The sequence below is a fragment of the Musca domestica genome, unplaced genomic scaffold, assembly GCF_030504385.1.
Source record: "Musca domestica strain aabys unplaced genomic scaffold, Musca_domestica.polishedcontigs.V.1.1 58, whole genome shotgun sequence".
NCBI lineage: Eukaryota > Metazoa > Arthropoda > Insecta > Diptera > Muscidae > Musca > Musca domestica.
The window spans coordinates 1,236,319-1,250,896 of record NW_026712360.1 but is presented as its reverse complement, the minus strand read 5'-3'; the positions used below and the strand labels follow the sequence as shown (position 1 = coordinate 1,250,896).

The 14,578-nt window shown below is 35.4% G+C and overlaps 1 protein-coding gene across 3 annotated transcripts; it reads right to left on the bottom strand.

Moving 5' to 3' along the window:
- Positions 1–4,720: 4,720 nt before the first annotated feature.
- LOC131805558 (poly(A) polymerase type 3-like) lies at positions 4,721–14,387 on the bottom strand. Of its 3 annotated transcripts, XM_059128838.1 has the most exons (11): positions 13,920–14,387; positions 12,498–12,681; positions 11,662–12,444; positions 11,406–11,602; positions 11,129–11,343; positions 10,664–11,066; positions 10,357–10,596; positions 9,546–10,284; positions 5,618–5,803; positions 5,322–5,541; positions 4,721–5,160 (listed from the first exon to the last, which is right to left on the bottom strand). In XM_059128838.1, exons 3-8 carry the CDS (start codon positions 12,422–12,424, stop codon positions 10,024–10,026), a joined length of 2,079 nt encoding a protein of 692 aa, XP_058984821.1. In that variant the 5' UTR covers positions 12,425–12,444; positions 12,498–12,681; positions 13,920–14,387; the 3' UTR covers positions 4,721–5,160; positions 5,322–5,541; positions 5,618–5,803; positions 9,546–10,023. The 3 variants fall into 3 exon arrangements, with proteins under 3 accessions (XP_058984821.1, XP_058984820.1, XP_058984822.1); XM_059128837.1 differs by having other exon boundaries at positions 4,721–5,541; XM_059128839.1 differs by lacking the exon at positions 5,618–5,803 and having other exon boundaries at positions 4,721–5,541.
- Between the last annotated feature and the right edge of the window lie 191 nt (positions 14,388–14,578).

Sequence of the window (14,578 nt, the reverse complement as noted above, 5' to 3'; positions counted from 1 at the left end):
CTGAACCAATCATCTAATTTTTTAAGGACCACTACCGCACTGCAAATCTTAACCTGTCCTCCATGCACACAGAAGTCCATAGGTTTGAACACCGACCATAATATCATCAATTGTTCAGCAAATCTGTATACACTGAGAAAAATAATTTGTTTTAGTGTTAAAACGCCGTTTTGAGTTTTAATTTCCACAATAGGTAGGCAACACTGTCCTACTTTGATTACCTGTGAATTTTCACAAAACGTCTATTTTGGTGTATGCTGCAAGATGTTTTTCTATTTTGCGACCCTTTCGCCATCCTCGTCATCTCAATGGCGGCCACGCTACAACCGTTAAGCAAACATTCGTTGGTATGCATGCTAACAAATACCTAGTTGTAGATTTGCTTAATCCAAGTCATAAAAACCGTCATAAAAGACAATTGTCTTCATTCTCCTTCGTATTTCTATGGAAAACCGAAGGACTAGAAACAAATCTTACATTGGGTTATTCCAAGGCTTTACTAAATCCTCCTTGGCCTGCCAACGGCGTGGCAAATGTAGTCATAGACTTAGCCAATGCTACTAAGGTTAGCGAGAGACAGAGCCTTGCCATAATATTTGTTTTTGCCCGGACTAACCTTCAATCCGGAATCATAATGTATGGATGGGCATTGTATGCTGCCGCTGCCGCTGCTGCGGCTCAACGCGATTTCAACACCCACGGCTAGGGTCTTTTGTTGCAATTGTGTTTGAGGACAGCAGCATCCCATGTTAGATTTGTTTGCCGCTCATTGTCAATGGCATTGTTTTCCTTCTTGAGCCATGGCATTTTCCTGGAATTCAGCTCATTAACAGCGAGAGCCAGTCAGCCAGCCATACAGCCAGTCAAGCTTTGACAGTCTGGAGATTTTTTCAATTGTTTTTCTTCATTTTTGGGTAGGTATGTGTTTTGTGTTTTTGTTGTGGCTCATCGTCTCAAGCCTCAATGTGGGAAATTCTCTTGTTTATCCATCTCAATATAGCATTGGCATGTTGAGTAGCCTTGTTGTCGCCTTTAGCATTGCAAGAAGGATGTACTAAGTTAGTAACGCTTAGTTAGACATCGTCTAGGTTTGGCATGCCAAGGAGCAGGGGGTATTTTAGTTTTGTCGTCTGGCAAAAGCAAATGTTTTTGAGAAATATTCTAGAATGCAAAAGAAAAAAATAATATTCGAAAATTTGAATTGAATAATTCTCTAAACAAATGCAAATTGCGGATATTAATTTCACGCCCAAGAAATTGGCACATGCCCTTTAAGGGACATATAGCTGCAGTTCAATATTTTCCTTTTTCAAAAATTAGAAATGACTATCAAATATGGAATGAAAATAAATTAGAAACTCTGCCTGTTTTTGGTACAATCAAGAGGTATGGAAGAACTGCCAGCTGATTACAATTTTTTCCTGAGTGTGCCCGAATTTGCCAATTTTTTGTTCGGATTTATTGTTGGGAAAAAATAAAAACTGAGAAATTTTCAGATCAATGTTTAGAAGAAATGTAAATTACGACACGCCTATTGAAAATATTAACCAGTTTTGAAAAGGAATTTGAATCATATTTTTAAAAGGAAATCTAGACATTTCATTGGTCCTCCACAGGTTTTAACTCTTTTAAAAATATTAAGGAAATGTAGTAAAAATATTAAATAAAAGAGAACAACTTTTTGCTTCTAACCTTTAATAATTTAGATAGAAAGCGAGCATAGCCTCAGGGATGTATATCATTAGCTCTTTTTATTATATCATTATACCCTGCCGACTGGTAGGTTTATAGGTAGATAGGAAATGAAAGTAGAAGTTATATGCCTACATTCGCATAGCTAAAATATAAAATAGACACTTTCTAGTGCTAGATTTCCCTTTCCTAGTAGCTAGATTTCCCTTTGGAAACACTGTTTGCGTGGCGCCCAACGTAAGCACTGTGCACTTTTTCATGTTAAATATACAAAAATTGTTTGAAAAGACAAGAGAAGCTACAATTTAACCAATTTGCAGATCAATCCGACATTGGTAGGCTTGCATTTTGAGTCACTTTTGGGGTGACACCCAACGTAAGAAATCTGGAATTTTTTCATGTAAAATATGCCAGAAACATCTGAAAAGCTAAGGAGTTTAAAAATTAACCAATTTGCGGACGGGCGCCAACCAAATAATGTTCAAAAATTCGAAGTAGATCCGATGTAGATAGACATGAATTTTTGAACATTATTTGGGTGGCGCCCAACGTAAGAAATAATTAAACAGTGGTATGAAAAGATGACGTATCCAAATATGAACCAATTTGCAAATCAACCAGGCTTCTCTAAGAAATACGGTTAAATTGGAAAATACAGGGTGAGATGAAAAAACTGCAAAAACATTCGTTGTCCAGCAGTTTGTAAACAAACAAAATGATCCGCTCGTGTTTACTTGCCAAAGATGTCAGCTGTAAATGTGCACCTTCGGTTGGCTACCAGAACTCAAGCGCCGGCCATGGTGATGGTGGTGATGTGGGCCACCATAACAGCCGATGGTCGCTCTCCGCTCGTATTAATCGACCGTGGCATCAGAATAAATATTATCGCGAAAATATTCTGGAGGGTGTATTAAAGCCTTGGGCACGCAAACATTTTGACTGCAGACCTTGGACATTCCAACAGGACTCAGCACGCGCCACCCAAGAATGGTTACAAAATGAGGTTCCTCGTTTCATTTCCAACACAACGCACCGGATACCAATCCGTTGGACTATTGTGTCTGGAGTATTTTGGAAAGTGTCGATCACCTCAAGCAAGCTCTTTGCCGGGAATGGACCAAAATACCACAGAGCAACATTCGGGCAGCGTGTGACGGTTTCATTGGCCGTTTAAATGCCATAATTCGTGCCAAAGGTCACCAATTCGAACAAATCTAAACTTATTCTAAAATTTGATGCTATTTCCGACATTTTTTGCTTTCATTCAATAAAATTAAGAAAAAAAATGTAAAAATTATAGCGTTTGACTTTGTTGCATTTTTTTATCTCACCCTGTATATATTCTTGATCAGCATAAAATTCTATGTCGATTTACCTATGTCCGTCCGTCTGTAGAAATCACTCTATCTTCCGAACGAAATGAAGTAGGTTGGAAAAACTTTACTCAATTGTATATTATGTCTGCACGACTTTTGGTATTGAAAATTGGCCATGAAGGTCCACGTTTGGTATAGCTCCCATATAATGGTACCTCCCTTTATTCGGTATTTTGACGATTTAAGCGACATTATTCACCGGAATTGTTTCAAATTTGGTATTTGAAGTTCGCAATGGATACTACAGCCTATGACAGAAAATTGTCCGTTCAGGTCCACGCCTTCGTAAAGCCTCCATATAACGGCACCTCCTGATATTCGGTATTTTTGTGATTTAAGCGACATTATTCACCGGAATTGTTTCAAATTTGGTTTCTGAAGTTCGTAATTGATGTTTCAGCCCATGACAGAAAATTGTCTATGCAGGTCCCAGTCTTCGTATAGCCCCCATATAATGGTACTTCCCTATATTCGGTATTTTGTGTGATATAGGCGACATTGTGCACCGGAATTGTTTCCAATTTGGTATTTGAAGTTCGCAATTGACACTACAGCCTATGACAGAAATTTTTTCTGTGCAGGTCCATGTTTTGTTATAGCCCCCATATAATAGTACCTCCCTATATTCGGTATTTTGATGATTTAAGCGACATTATTCACCGGAATTGTTTCAAATCTGGTATTTGAAGTTCGCAACGGATACTACAGACTATGACAGAAAATTGTCAGTGCAGGTCCACGTTTTGGTATAGCCCCCAAATAACGGCACCTCGGTATTTTGACGATTTTAGCTATATTATTCACCGGAATTGTTTCACATTTGGTATTTGAAGTTCGCAACGGATACTACATCCTATGGCAGAAAATTGTCCGCGCAGGTCCACGTTTTGGTATAGCCCCCATATAATGACACTTCCTAATATTCTGTATTTTAGTGATTTAAGCAACATTATTCACCGGAAATATTTCAAATTTGGTATTTGAAGTTCGCAATGGATATTACAGCCTATGACAGAAAATTGTCCGTACAGGTCCACGCCTTCGTATAGCCCCTATATAACGGCACCTCCCTATATATATTGATGATTTTATCAACATTATTCAATTGCAATAGCTTATGACAAAAGTTGCCTATGCAGGTCCACGTCGCCGCATAGACCATAATATTACGGCTACATTCGGTATGTTTTAAGATTTTAACAGAATTTTTAACAGATTTTATTTATTTATTATTATTTTTTTTTTTTTTTTTTGAAAATTGCCAAATTTTTTTATTTTTTTTTCACAATAAAATTAAAAATGCCCTAATCATGTGATATGGTCTATAAAATATATAAATAAATTAATTTACCATTAGCATAAATTAATTTACCCTTAATCTTCAAACAAAGATTCCTATATTCCAAGGTGGGTTTATGGTGGGAGAATTATTCTGGCCATAGCCAAAATTTAATAATTTCATAATTTTACATTGTTTTTATTAACCCAACACACATTTTATGTCAACTTTTGTTCCAAATTCGATTACACCTAACAAGTTAAAATTTTTACATTTTCTCCTCCAAAAAAAAAAAAAAACCAGGCACCGAATTCAATTAAATTTGCATACAATTATATTTACCCTGAATTAAATAAAATTAAAAACACAGATATTGTTTTTTGTTGGTATTATTATTGTTCACTTTTTTTTGCCTTTATTTGTAATCTTTTGTTGTTGTTTTTTTTTTTTTTAGGTTAAATTAGTTTTTATTTTGGAAAAAAATGTTTGTTATTTTAAAATTGTTGTGATTTACCTTTTTTCAGTTTTCTTGCTTTCTCTTTCTTTTCGTTTTTCAGTTTTGTTTTTTGTTGTAAATATAATAAACCATCAAAAAAAATGTTTAGCTTTTCTAGGCTCTAATGTGGTGGAAAAAATTAAAATAAATTTATTTTTGTTTATTTAAGTTGTTGCATCGAGAAACGGTTCAGCCAGCCGACTGTTGGCCAGAGGAAGTGTGTAGGAGTGCGAAAGTTTGTCCAGCTTCTTCTTGGTCTCTCATTTCCCAGCTGATGATAACATCCAGACCAGGTAGGCAGTAAACAGAAACTGTATCTAAGTTGAAGATGATGATGATGACCAATTCCATTCCATGTAGTTTTTGTTGTTTTTTTTTTTTTTTTTTTGATATTTGATGTAAGGGGGGCAGAGGGACAGATTTATAAGCTTTTTGAAAGCTGTAAAATATATAAATGTTAATAACAATTATTTGTTACCATTGTTATTTTTGAGAAAATGTGGTAATTGTTGGTGATGATGGTTGCTTGGTCGTATCTAAATTTTTTGGCTGGTTTCCTAGACCCTGGCCTTCAGGGTTTTTGGGTGATGGTAGAGTCTTGTCTTCCAAACACTTTTCCCCTTGCAATTTGGCTGGCCGATTGGTTGGTTGGTTTCCTCAATGTAACAGTGCTCATCTTATAATTGATTATTGATATTCTGTAAGAAATTAGAATCAGGAATTTAATTTCATCTCTTCAAACTCAAATAAATCAGTTGTAGCAAATTCGTTTACCTTTTTCTTTTGTTTTTCTCATTTTTTTTTTGTTTGTTTTCCTTATTTGCGTGGCTTTGAACCAATAGTCCTTATAACTAAAAATCCTAAATCTATAGACGAGGAGAAGATGAATTGTGGGGGGGTCTGGTTGTTGGGAGGGTAGGGTGATATAGGATGTTTACAGGTTATACAGGCCTTATAACACTGCCAATTGTTGTTGGGATTTGCAAGAAGAGTCATAATGATTAAAGGGAAATGGAATGTAATGGAAAGAGAGAAGAAAAAAAGAGACACAAAAAAATGAAAAAGAAAGAAAATAATTGATTAAAATTATTTATCAAATATCATGATTAGTTGTTGTTTTTGTCTTACAATACCACTTAGCTTAACTTTAACCTTACTTTTAAAGTTAATCAATCAGCTGTACTTAATGAGCAATGGGAGAGTAAACTAAATTTAGTGGAGATTATTATAGATGGAGCATAGATTTTTTGGAGAGTTAATTGTGGCCACAAAAAACTAGAATTTAGTGATGTTTCTTATTCGAATGTAACCCACATAATTGTATCATACATTTCTAGTTAAGAAGGGACAAGATTTTATTTAACCCGAATTTAGATTAGGCCAATTTATTTGCGGCAAGTCTTTTGAAACAACTAGGTGTGACTTGGATTATCGAAATACCGATTTTTGATGGGCATTGTAATATTCATGCTATAGAAAAACGTGGACCTAAATATTCAATGTCCTGCCACAGGAGCTAGAACCTATTATGACCTACAAATACCAATTTTTAGACAAATCCGTGAAAAAAATTGGCGAAAATAATCAAAATAGTGAATATGGGAAGGTACCGTTATATGGCGGCCATACCAAAACGTGGACCGATATATCTGATTTTGAATACCAACCATCCTAGACATAATACACAATGTTGTGCCAAATTTTGAAGCTCTACGTCAAATAATGTGGGCTGTATCGTGTTTCCAAAAGACAGACAGACATCGTTAAATCGACTTAGAATTTTATGCTGATCATGAATATATATACTTTATGGGGTCTACGGCGAATATTTAGAGATGTTACAAACGGAATGTCAAAGTTAATATACCCCCTCTTCAAGGTGGAGGCTATAAAAATTAATGTAGATTTTGGGCGATATTTTCCAGAGAATGTTGCACTCAAGTATCTACTTAATGTAATGCTGACAGGTTCGAAGGAGACTTTGTAATACTAGAATAACTTAAATGCTATGCAAGGAACGGAATCTTTAAAAATATAACTTTTTTTTTAACAATTTTGAATAATTTTTCAAAAAGATCTTTTATTTCTAAAATAAATTTGAAATAATTTACAGGCCTGGAGAGTGCTAAGAATAACTCCGATAGTTGTTGGATTTGTACAATTCTGTACAATTTTTTTTAACAATTCTGAATTTTATTTCTAAAATATCTTTTATTTCTAAAATAATTTTGAAATCATTTACTGGCCTGCTGAGGACTATTTCGATAGCTGTTGGATTTGTACACAGCATCTTAGATACTTTCGTTTTATTCAAATGGTGTATCATTTCCTGGAAAAGTAATTTCCAGGCTTTCCTTGAAATGTATAATTTGTTTGGTCCCTAAGAGCCTGCGTTGCTTGAACAGAAAGACATTTCTCCCAAATCCCAACCTTAACGATATGCCTCAGTAGACTTTGAAAAATATATCTCCCCAAACCTATAAAACCAATGAAAAGAGCGCAAGCTTTAATTTCCCAAAAGGGCAGTTTTGTAACGACTCTCGGTACTAAATGCTATCAGAAGAGAGGATTTCGAATATAAAACTGATCGAGGCTTTGGGAAAAAGTAAATCTATTTAACTTGCCGAATTAAAAAAAAAACTAATGCCCCATTTCTGTATGGCGATACGAATTTAAAAAAAAAACACCATTCTGCACGAGTTTTTCAATTTCTACTTTTTTTATATTTATTTTATATTTAAATACAAAATTGAAACCTCACTTCCGTATCACCTAACAGAAAGTGGCCCTTAGTTTTTATTTACGACTTGAAAATAAATAAAACTAATTGATGAACTGACGAATTTTTCATTGGCGTTTGGTGGATCAGTCCTAGTATTGTTGGCGAATGGTTCGTTTCTGAATAGTAGATCGTAGTCTGAAGGTAATTTGATGGGCCAAGGAGGGGTTTTTACTAAGAAGGCCTGTGGAAACAAGGTGTAATACCTATAGTTCTTACAAAGTATACGCTACTATCAAGATCTCATATAATTCCGGACTCGAATTCATAAGAACGTCTCTTTTTTATACAAAGTAGGAGGATGACCTTCAAGTTGATTCTAATTAAATCTTTATGAAATATTAAACGTTTTTTTTAAATTTAAATAACAAAATTGAAACCTCACTTTCGTATCACCACACAGAAGCTGGTCCTTAGTTTTTATTTATGACTTCAAAATGAATAGAACTATCATCAGGTTTAGTATTGTTGGCGATCGGTTCATTCCTGAATGGTAGATCGTAGTCTGAAGGTAGTTTAATGGGCCAAGGAGGGGTTTTTACTAAGAAGTCCTATGAAAACATGGGTTAATACTGTTCTTGGAAAGTATACAAAACTCTAAGGTATTATTTTTGGAAGACTAGAAGACTTTATTGAGAAGATTTTATATTGGACAATGTATAAGAAAGTGGGTGTTCCGAAAGTAAGCGAAAAATTTTTATAGCACCCTTTCGTGGTCGACAAAAACGTTTCACCAGGTTCAAGCCCTGATAATTGCAAAATCGGAATCGATTGATTTCTTCTAGACGCATTGATTTTGAATCAATTAAATTCTGAGACCATATTCTTCCCTTCGGAATTTTCAAATAATTTTTTTCGAGTCGTTTTCAATATTTCTTATGGTAACTTAACTTTATACCGAGAACTTTGATTGAAATTTATGTGGATTCATTGAATACTCACATCTACCAAATTGAAGCGCTTGTCGTTTTCACGACATACGGATCTACTATTCGGTACGACTACCCAAATTCTCACACCAACTACTCAGTTACACAAATGGTGAGACAATTGGGTCTACGTATTTTAAGCTAATGCTATAAGGGCCACTAATTCTTAAATCCCCGACTAAACAAGAATTTTTCGTTTTTTTTTTAATTTATAGAATTTAAAGCCGCTAAGTTCCTGGGGCCCTGATCACCGTACACAACATGTCAACTTTGAATAAATTTTGAAAATAGGAGAAGGTATGAAGAAACCCAAAACCATGTGAGAAACAAAAAAAGATAATAGCATAAATTTTGAAAAGAAAATAATAAAGACTGGTAAATTAAAATAAAATTGTTTTTTGGAATCATTTTTTTAAATATATTTTTTTTTGATTTTTTTTCTTTCTCTTTTTTTTTGATTTTCTTTTTTTTATTTTGTTGCTTTTGTTCTTTTTCTTTTATAAAAAAATATAAATAATTTTTAAATAGTATATTGCATTTTTCTTTTCTTTTTTCTCATTCTTTTTTTTTCAATATTTTGTTTTTTTTTTTAATTTTATTATATTTTCTAAAAAATAAAGAAAAAATTTGTATATATATCTATATAAAGGTATTTTATAATAAAAAAGTTATGGTAAAAAAATTTTCCTAAAAAATTGTAAAGTAGTATTAGAAAAAAAGTCAGTTGTATAGAGTATAACACATACACATATACGGTCAGTTATAAAGCTGCTATTTAGAGGAGGGTGTGGGGTATTAATGCAAGTTAATGATGATTTGGATGAATTGAAGAATGCGCTAGTTGAGATGGGGAAACGGGCATATTTTTTTCAAAAAAACAAGAGTAGTCTTTTTTTCTTTAATAATTCTTTAGAAAAGATCAAAACCCACCGTTGTTGCATCAGACCAAATGATGAAAATGAAAAATTATTATCAATTTGAAATAAAAACTTACAAGTTATGGTAGTGGTTGGTGTAGCCATAGTACTTCCCGGTGTTTCGTGGTCAGATATATTGTGGTTGTTGCTATTGTTGTTGTTGTTCGTATTCTTGTTGATGGATAAATGTTGTTGATGCAGATGCTGTAGATGTTGCTGCTTATGGCTGTGGCTGTGGTTGTGATTGTGGCTGTGGTTGCTGTTGCTGTATGAGTTGGAGAGACGCCTGGCATGACGATTGTACAAAGTCGTGGGATTCACTGTTGATTGAGACGATGATGACGACGACGACGATGACACTGATGCGGAGCTGGATGTTAGACGTTGGCAGAAAATGCTATTGGAATTGGCAGCTGCAGCGGCATTGTTGTTTTTACGAAATTTCTGTGTGTTATGATGGAGCAGAGGATGTGGCGAGCCATGGGTCAGCAATGTATGCGTGGGAGGATAGAGGTGCGGATGCGGTGTCGCTGTCGTCGTATGCGGCGGCGGCGGTCACGAGCATGCAACTTCGGTTGCGGGTTGAGCTGAAGCTGTTGCTGTGTTGCTATTAGGTGTGCTATTGCCATTGCCATTGGCATTGCCTGCACCAGCACCACCACCACCACTGTTGCTATTGTCCGAATGATCCTCCACTGGTGTGGCCTGTTTGCTGTTAGCATTGCTAAATGTTGGCGGCGTCTGTTGGGTTGAGGTGGGTGTTGTGGGAGTTGTCGCGCCACCAGCATCACTGGATGCATTTGAGTTCTCCTCATTCTAAACAGGAAGGATAACAAGCATTAATGGGAATTCAATTAAAATGGTTTGGATGCTTGCTTGCTTGCTTACCGATTCACTGACACGTGAACGTTTGACATTGGTATTGGTACTACCATTACTGCCATCCTTTTGCATTTCTGTGGATAGCCTTTTGCGATTGGCCATAATCTGATTATTGAAATTATTATGGCTCTCCATGGATTTTCGTTCCTTCTTGAGGAAATCAGCGTCCAAATACTGAGACAATTGTTTGCGTTTAACATGGCGAGCTTCAATGGACATGCCCTCCTTAAGCATTTTAATATTTACCTGGAAGCAAATAAACAACAAGTCATTATAATGTTCTCTTTGGAAATCTATTGCCTCTTGTACTTACACCATGTTGTATGACATGTTCCGTGAAATTTTGTATACTTTCCGTTAAATCTACATTGAGATTTTCGGTGCGTTCAAATTCTAAACCTATGAACCACATTGAACAGAATGGTGAACTGGTTACCGTTGATGTGGTCTGCTGGGAGCCACCGGTTTTATCTTCTTCGTTGCCACTACTGTTCTGTGAACATGAAGTGTTGTTATTATTATTATTGTTGTTGGTGTTGTTTGTGTTGCCCTTTTTGTGCTCAAAACATTTGGGATTGACATGGGCCAGTGAAATGTGTTGATTACGTTCTAAGTTGCCTATAAGTAAACGAATTTTAGATTCGACCAAACCACACCATTCCAAATGATCATCAGCGGTTTGTGAATTTACCAGGAGCACAATAAAGTGGCGATATCTGAAAAAAAAAAGAATTACAAATTGCATTATAAATGTAAAATAAATAAAATTACAACTTACCTATAAAAGAAACTGGGAGCTTCAAATAATCTGTCCCAGGAGGCACGACCCAACATGATTTCATCCGTTGTGGTCATGCCTCTGTTGAATTCCATTAAAATAACTTTCTTTGTTGATTCGGAAACATTGAATGTGGAATTTTGTTGGGGATATGCTGGTGTTATGATGGGCATTAAATGATAACGATCCGAGGCATTGACCCGGGGATCCCAAACCTTTAAGGAAGGAAGAGGACATTTTTTTATAAAGTATATGTATAAAAAAGGCCACCACTTACCGGAAATCTTAAATTAACATTGTCTGGATGTTTAAGCAACACAGGATGGGGCCATTTCCAACGCGAAAACACTAAAAAGAATTTATGAACCAAGGTTGCGGCTGTGGCATTTGGATATAGCTGGCAAGTTCGGGCCACTAACATGGCCCATGTCACACCACCAAAATAACCCAGGGAATTGGAATAGATGCCATGTTCTGAAAGACAAAAATTGTCATAAAAAAATTTAAAGTTAGTAACAGCCGAGACAACTTACTCTTGGCCCACAGTTTTATGGAACGTAAAGCTAAACGGAAATTCTCAATGTTGGGTACCAACGACAATATCTCATCCGTTACCCGACAGCCGTTCAAACTGCGCACCGAACGTGGATCTAGGTTCTTTAACAAATTATCATCACGTAAATCAAAATCATCGGGTATCTCTTTGAGAGATAGTCGGGCAAAGAGCAAATCTATTTCTATGCCATCAAAATTCATTTTGATTACCGGCACAAATGCCTCCTCTACGGCCCGGCATTCCGTGACCTCAGGCTGTTTTTTCATTAAATCAAAAAACGATGTAAAATAATCCGAACGTTCTATGTTGCGTGGTGCCACACACAATGCGTCAATATCGGCACCCTTGTGATGTACACCGAGACGATATGAGCCAAATGTATAGATTTTACCACCCAACTTGGAGGCCGCTGCTTCGGGCATATTTTTGGCAATGGACACATCTTTGACCCACTGTTTGACCAATGTATTTAATTTGGCTAGAATTTCCATGCGATGATTTAGCTCCTCTTCCGTTTCAAAGACTTTGTATGGCTCCAAAGCTTTGCGCAGCTCATCGGTTTTTTGTACATCTTCAGGTCGTGGACCTGCCAAGCTAATCGCTGATGTCATACCCAATTGTTTGGGTGGATTTTGTGATCCGGATCGTGAACCATTGCCATTGTTGGTATTCTGTTGTGTTCCTGTATTTGTTGAGGTAATTACACCATTTTGTTGTTGTTGTCTATCCAAATTCCACATGGTCAAGCAGGGATAAGTTTCTACAAGAAAAGTGGTTTTGAAAAGGATATAAAATGAATGTTGGATTACTTACCTTAGTTTCAAAAAATCTCAAAACTAATCCCAGTACTTTTATAACTAAAGTTAGTAAAAAAAAACAAATACTAATTTTAAGAAACTCTATATAACAAGTTTCGTCTATATTTTTTTGGCGCTTTGTTTATAACTTTTCACTTTGCATCCAGTTGCTTGATTGAAATTTTTAGCAGATTTCTGGGCTGTAAGAGATAGTTAAGAAAAGGTTGATTAATTAGGGATTAGTTACAGCAGGAAAACAAAAAGTAATAATTAATACATTTATAATTAAAAAAATCTAATATAGAATTGTTATCTAAAGTTTAATTAAAAACTGATTAATTAATTTAGATATTAGATTTGCGCTATTATGTGCTTTTGTTATTCAATATAATGTAGCTAATCAAAACCATGGCTATATCTATGTGATAAATATGCTAGGTACAATATATATATGATGATTCATCCTCCAGAAATTCCAAATTGGAAATTACTTATTTAAAACCGTATACCCTCCTATTGGAATAAATCAGATGATCCTAAGTCTCTGAAGGATAAGCTAATAAAAAATCTGTTTGAAATGTTGAATCTTGGTGACAAAATGATAAATTGCCATACAAATTCAAATCAGCCAGTTTGAACAAAGAATTCGAACCGGAAATTCAATTTACTTTCAAAATTTCTAGAAGGTTGTCTCTCTTTTTCAATGCAATTCAAAATTATAAGGTCAATGACATTGATTGTATGGAGGCCATAATATACAAGGTTTAGCTCAAAAACGTGACACAAACGCAAATTACCTAGAAATAGTTGATCCCAATAGGAGCTGGTAAGTCCTTTGCCAATAAGATATTCAAATTTTTAAAAACTTCCACTCTGCACCCCTTCGCCTGTATTTCATGATCTGATATCTACTTCTCAATACTGATTAAATTTGGGATGTTTTGGTTTTCTTTCCAAATATAGATCACAGCGACCTTAAAACTCCACTTCCTGTCTGTTGAAGGTGGATGAAACATAAAAAAACACACACAGAAAGAGGGGAACATAACAGAAAATAAAGGAAAAACTGTGATAACAATTACTGTTTGATGAGAGCGTGTGCTCGCTAGAGTGTACGTGTGGAAAAGGGAATAACAAAAATACCCTACACCTGCATGCAAACCCCCGTTTCATCCCCCTAAAATAAGATTTAAGTATCCAGACATTCAACCAACCAACGAACCATTGATTCCCACTCATATATGGCATACACACACTCAAATACATATTTACACTAACACACTCTTGCGCGCTATACACAACAAAGCCGTGACGGGTTTGGAAGCGTATATCACAACACTACATTCCAAGAAAGAAAAAAAAAATAACGAATAAAAATTTTTGCTTTCCTCTGATAAAGATGAAACAAAGATTATAATTGATCAAAAAAATTGTTTACCTCTTTTGTTGTATTTAATGTTTGTGTGTTTTCTTTCTTTTTTTTGCGTCGTCGTTGGCCGCGGCGGCGTTGTTAGTATCTTTCCCCGTTCATTATTTTCGCATGGGCCATAAAAAACATTACAAAGCAACTTATTTTCTTTTTATTGTGTGTTGATTCGTTTCGTTCTTTTGCTGCTTCCTTCAAAATCCAACGCATTAATATGTGTGCCTCTTCTTCTTCTTCTTCTTTCTACGTTTTCATTTGCTTGCTTCTCGACGACTTGTTCAGAATTTTCACTTGTATTTTCTGCAATAAATTCTATGAATTTTCACTTAATTTCTATTATCCGGGCAATGGTGGTGGCTAAAGACACGTTTGCCATAAATATTTCACAATTAAAAAACCAATTTCACGAGATATTTGTTAATAAAAATTAATCGCGTAATGGAACTAAATTTCTGTGGTTAACGGAGCCATACTAAAGTGGTTAAATGACGGCGTTGTTTAAAGGGTTTTCATGACAATGTGACATGTAGGGGGCGTGCTAGCAATCATCAACAGTTATCATTCACTTGGAATTGAAAAACAACGGGTTATCATTTCAAGGTGATTAGCAAAGGCAAACGTGTTAGGGATATCATTTTCACAGTGTTTTGCAAAAAAAACAATCAGCTGAT

What these genes read in the sequence shown, in the direction of transcription:
- LOC131805558 (XM_059128837.1), bottom strand. Translation starts at nt 12,424, where the DNA reads ATGTGGAATTTGGATAGACAACAACAACAAAATGGTGTAATTACCTCA. An exon ending in CATAAAACTGTGGGCCAAGA is followed by an intron (nt 11,603 to 11,661) that starts GTAAGTTGTCTC and finishes TTTGTCTTTCAG; the next exon opens with AACATGGCATCTATTCCAAT. An exon ending in GTTCACGTGTCAGTGAATCG is followed by an intron (nt 10,285 to 10,356) that starts GTAAGCAAGCAA and finishes CTTCCTGTTTAG; the next exon opens with AATGAGGAGAACTCAAATGC.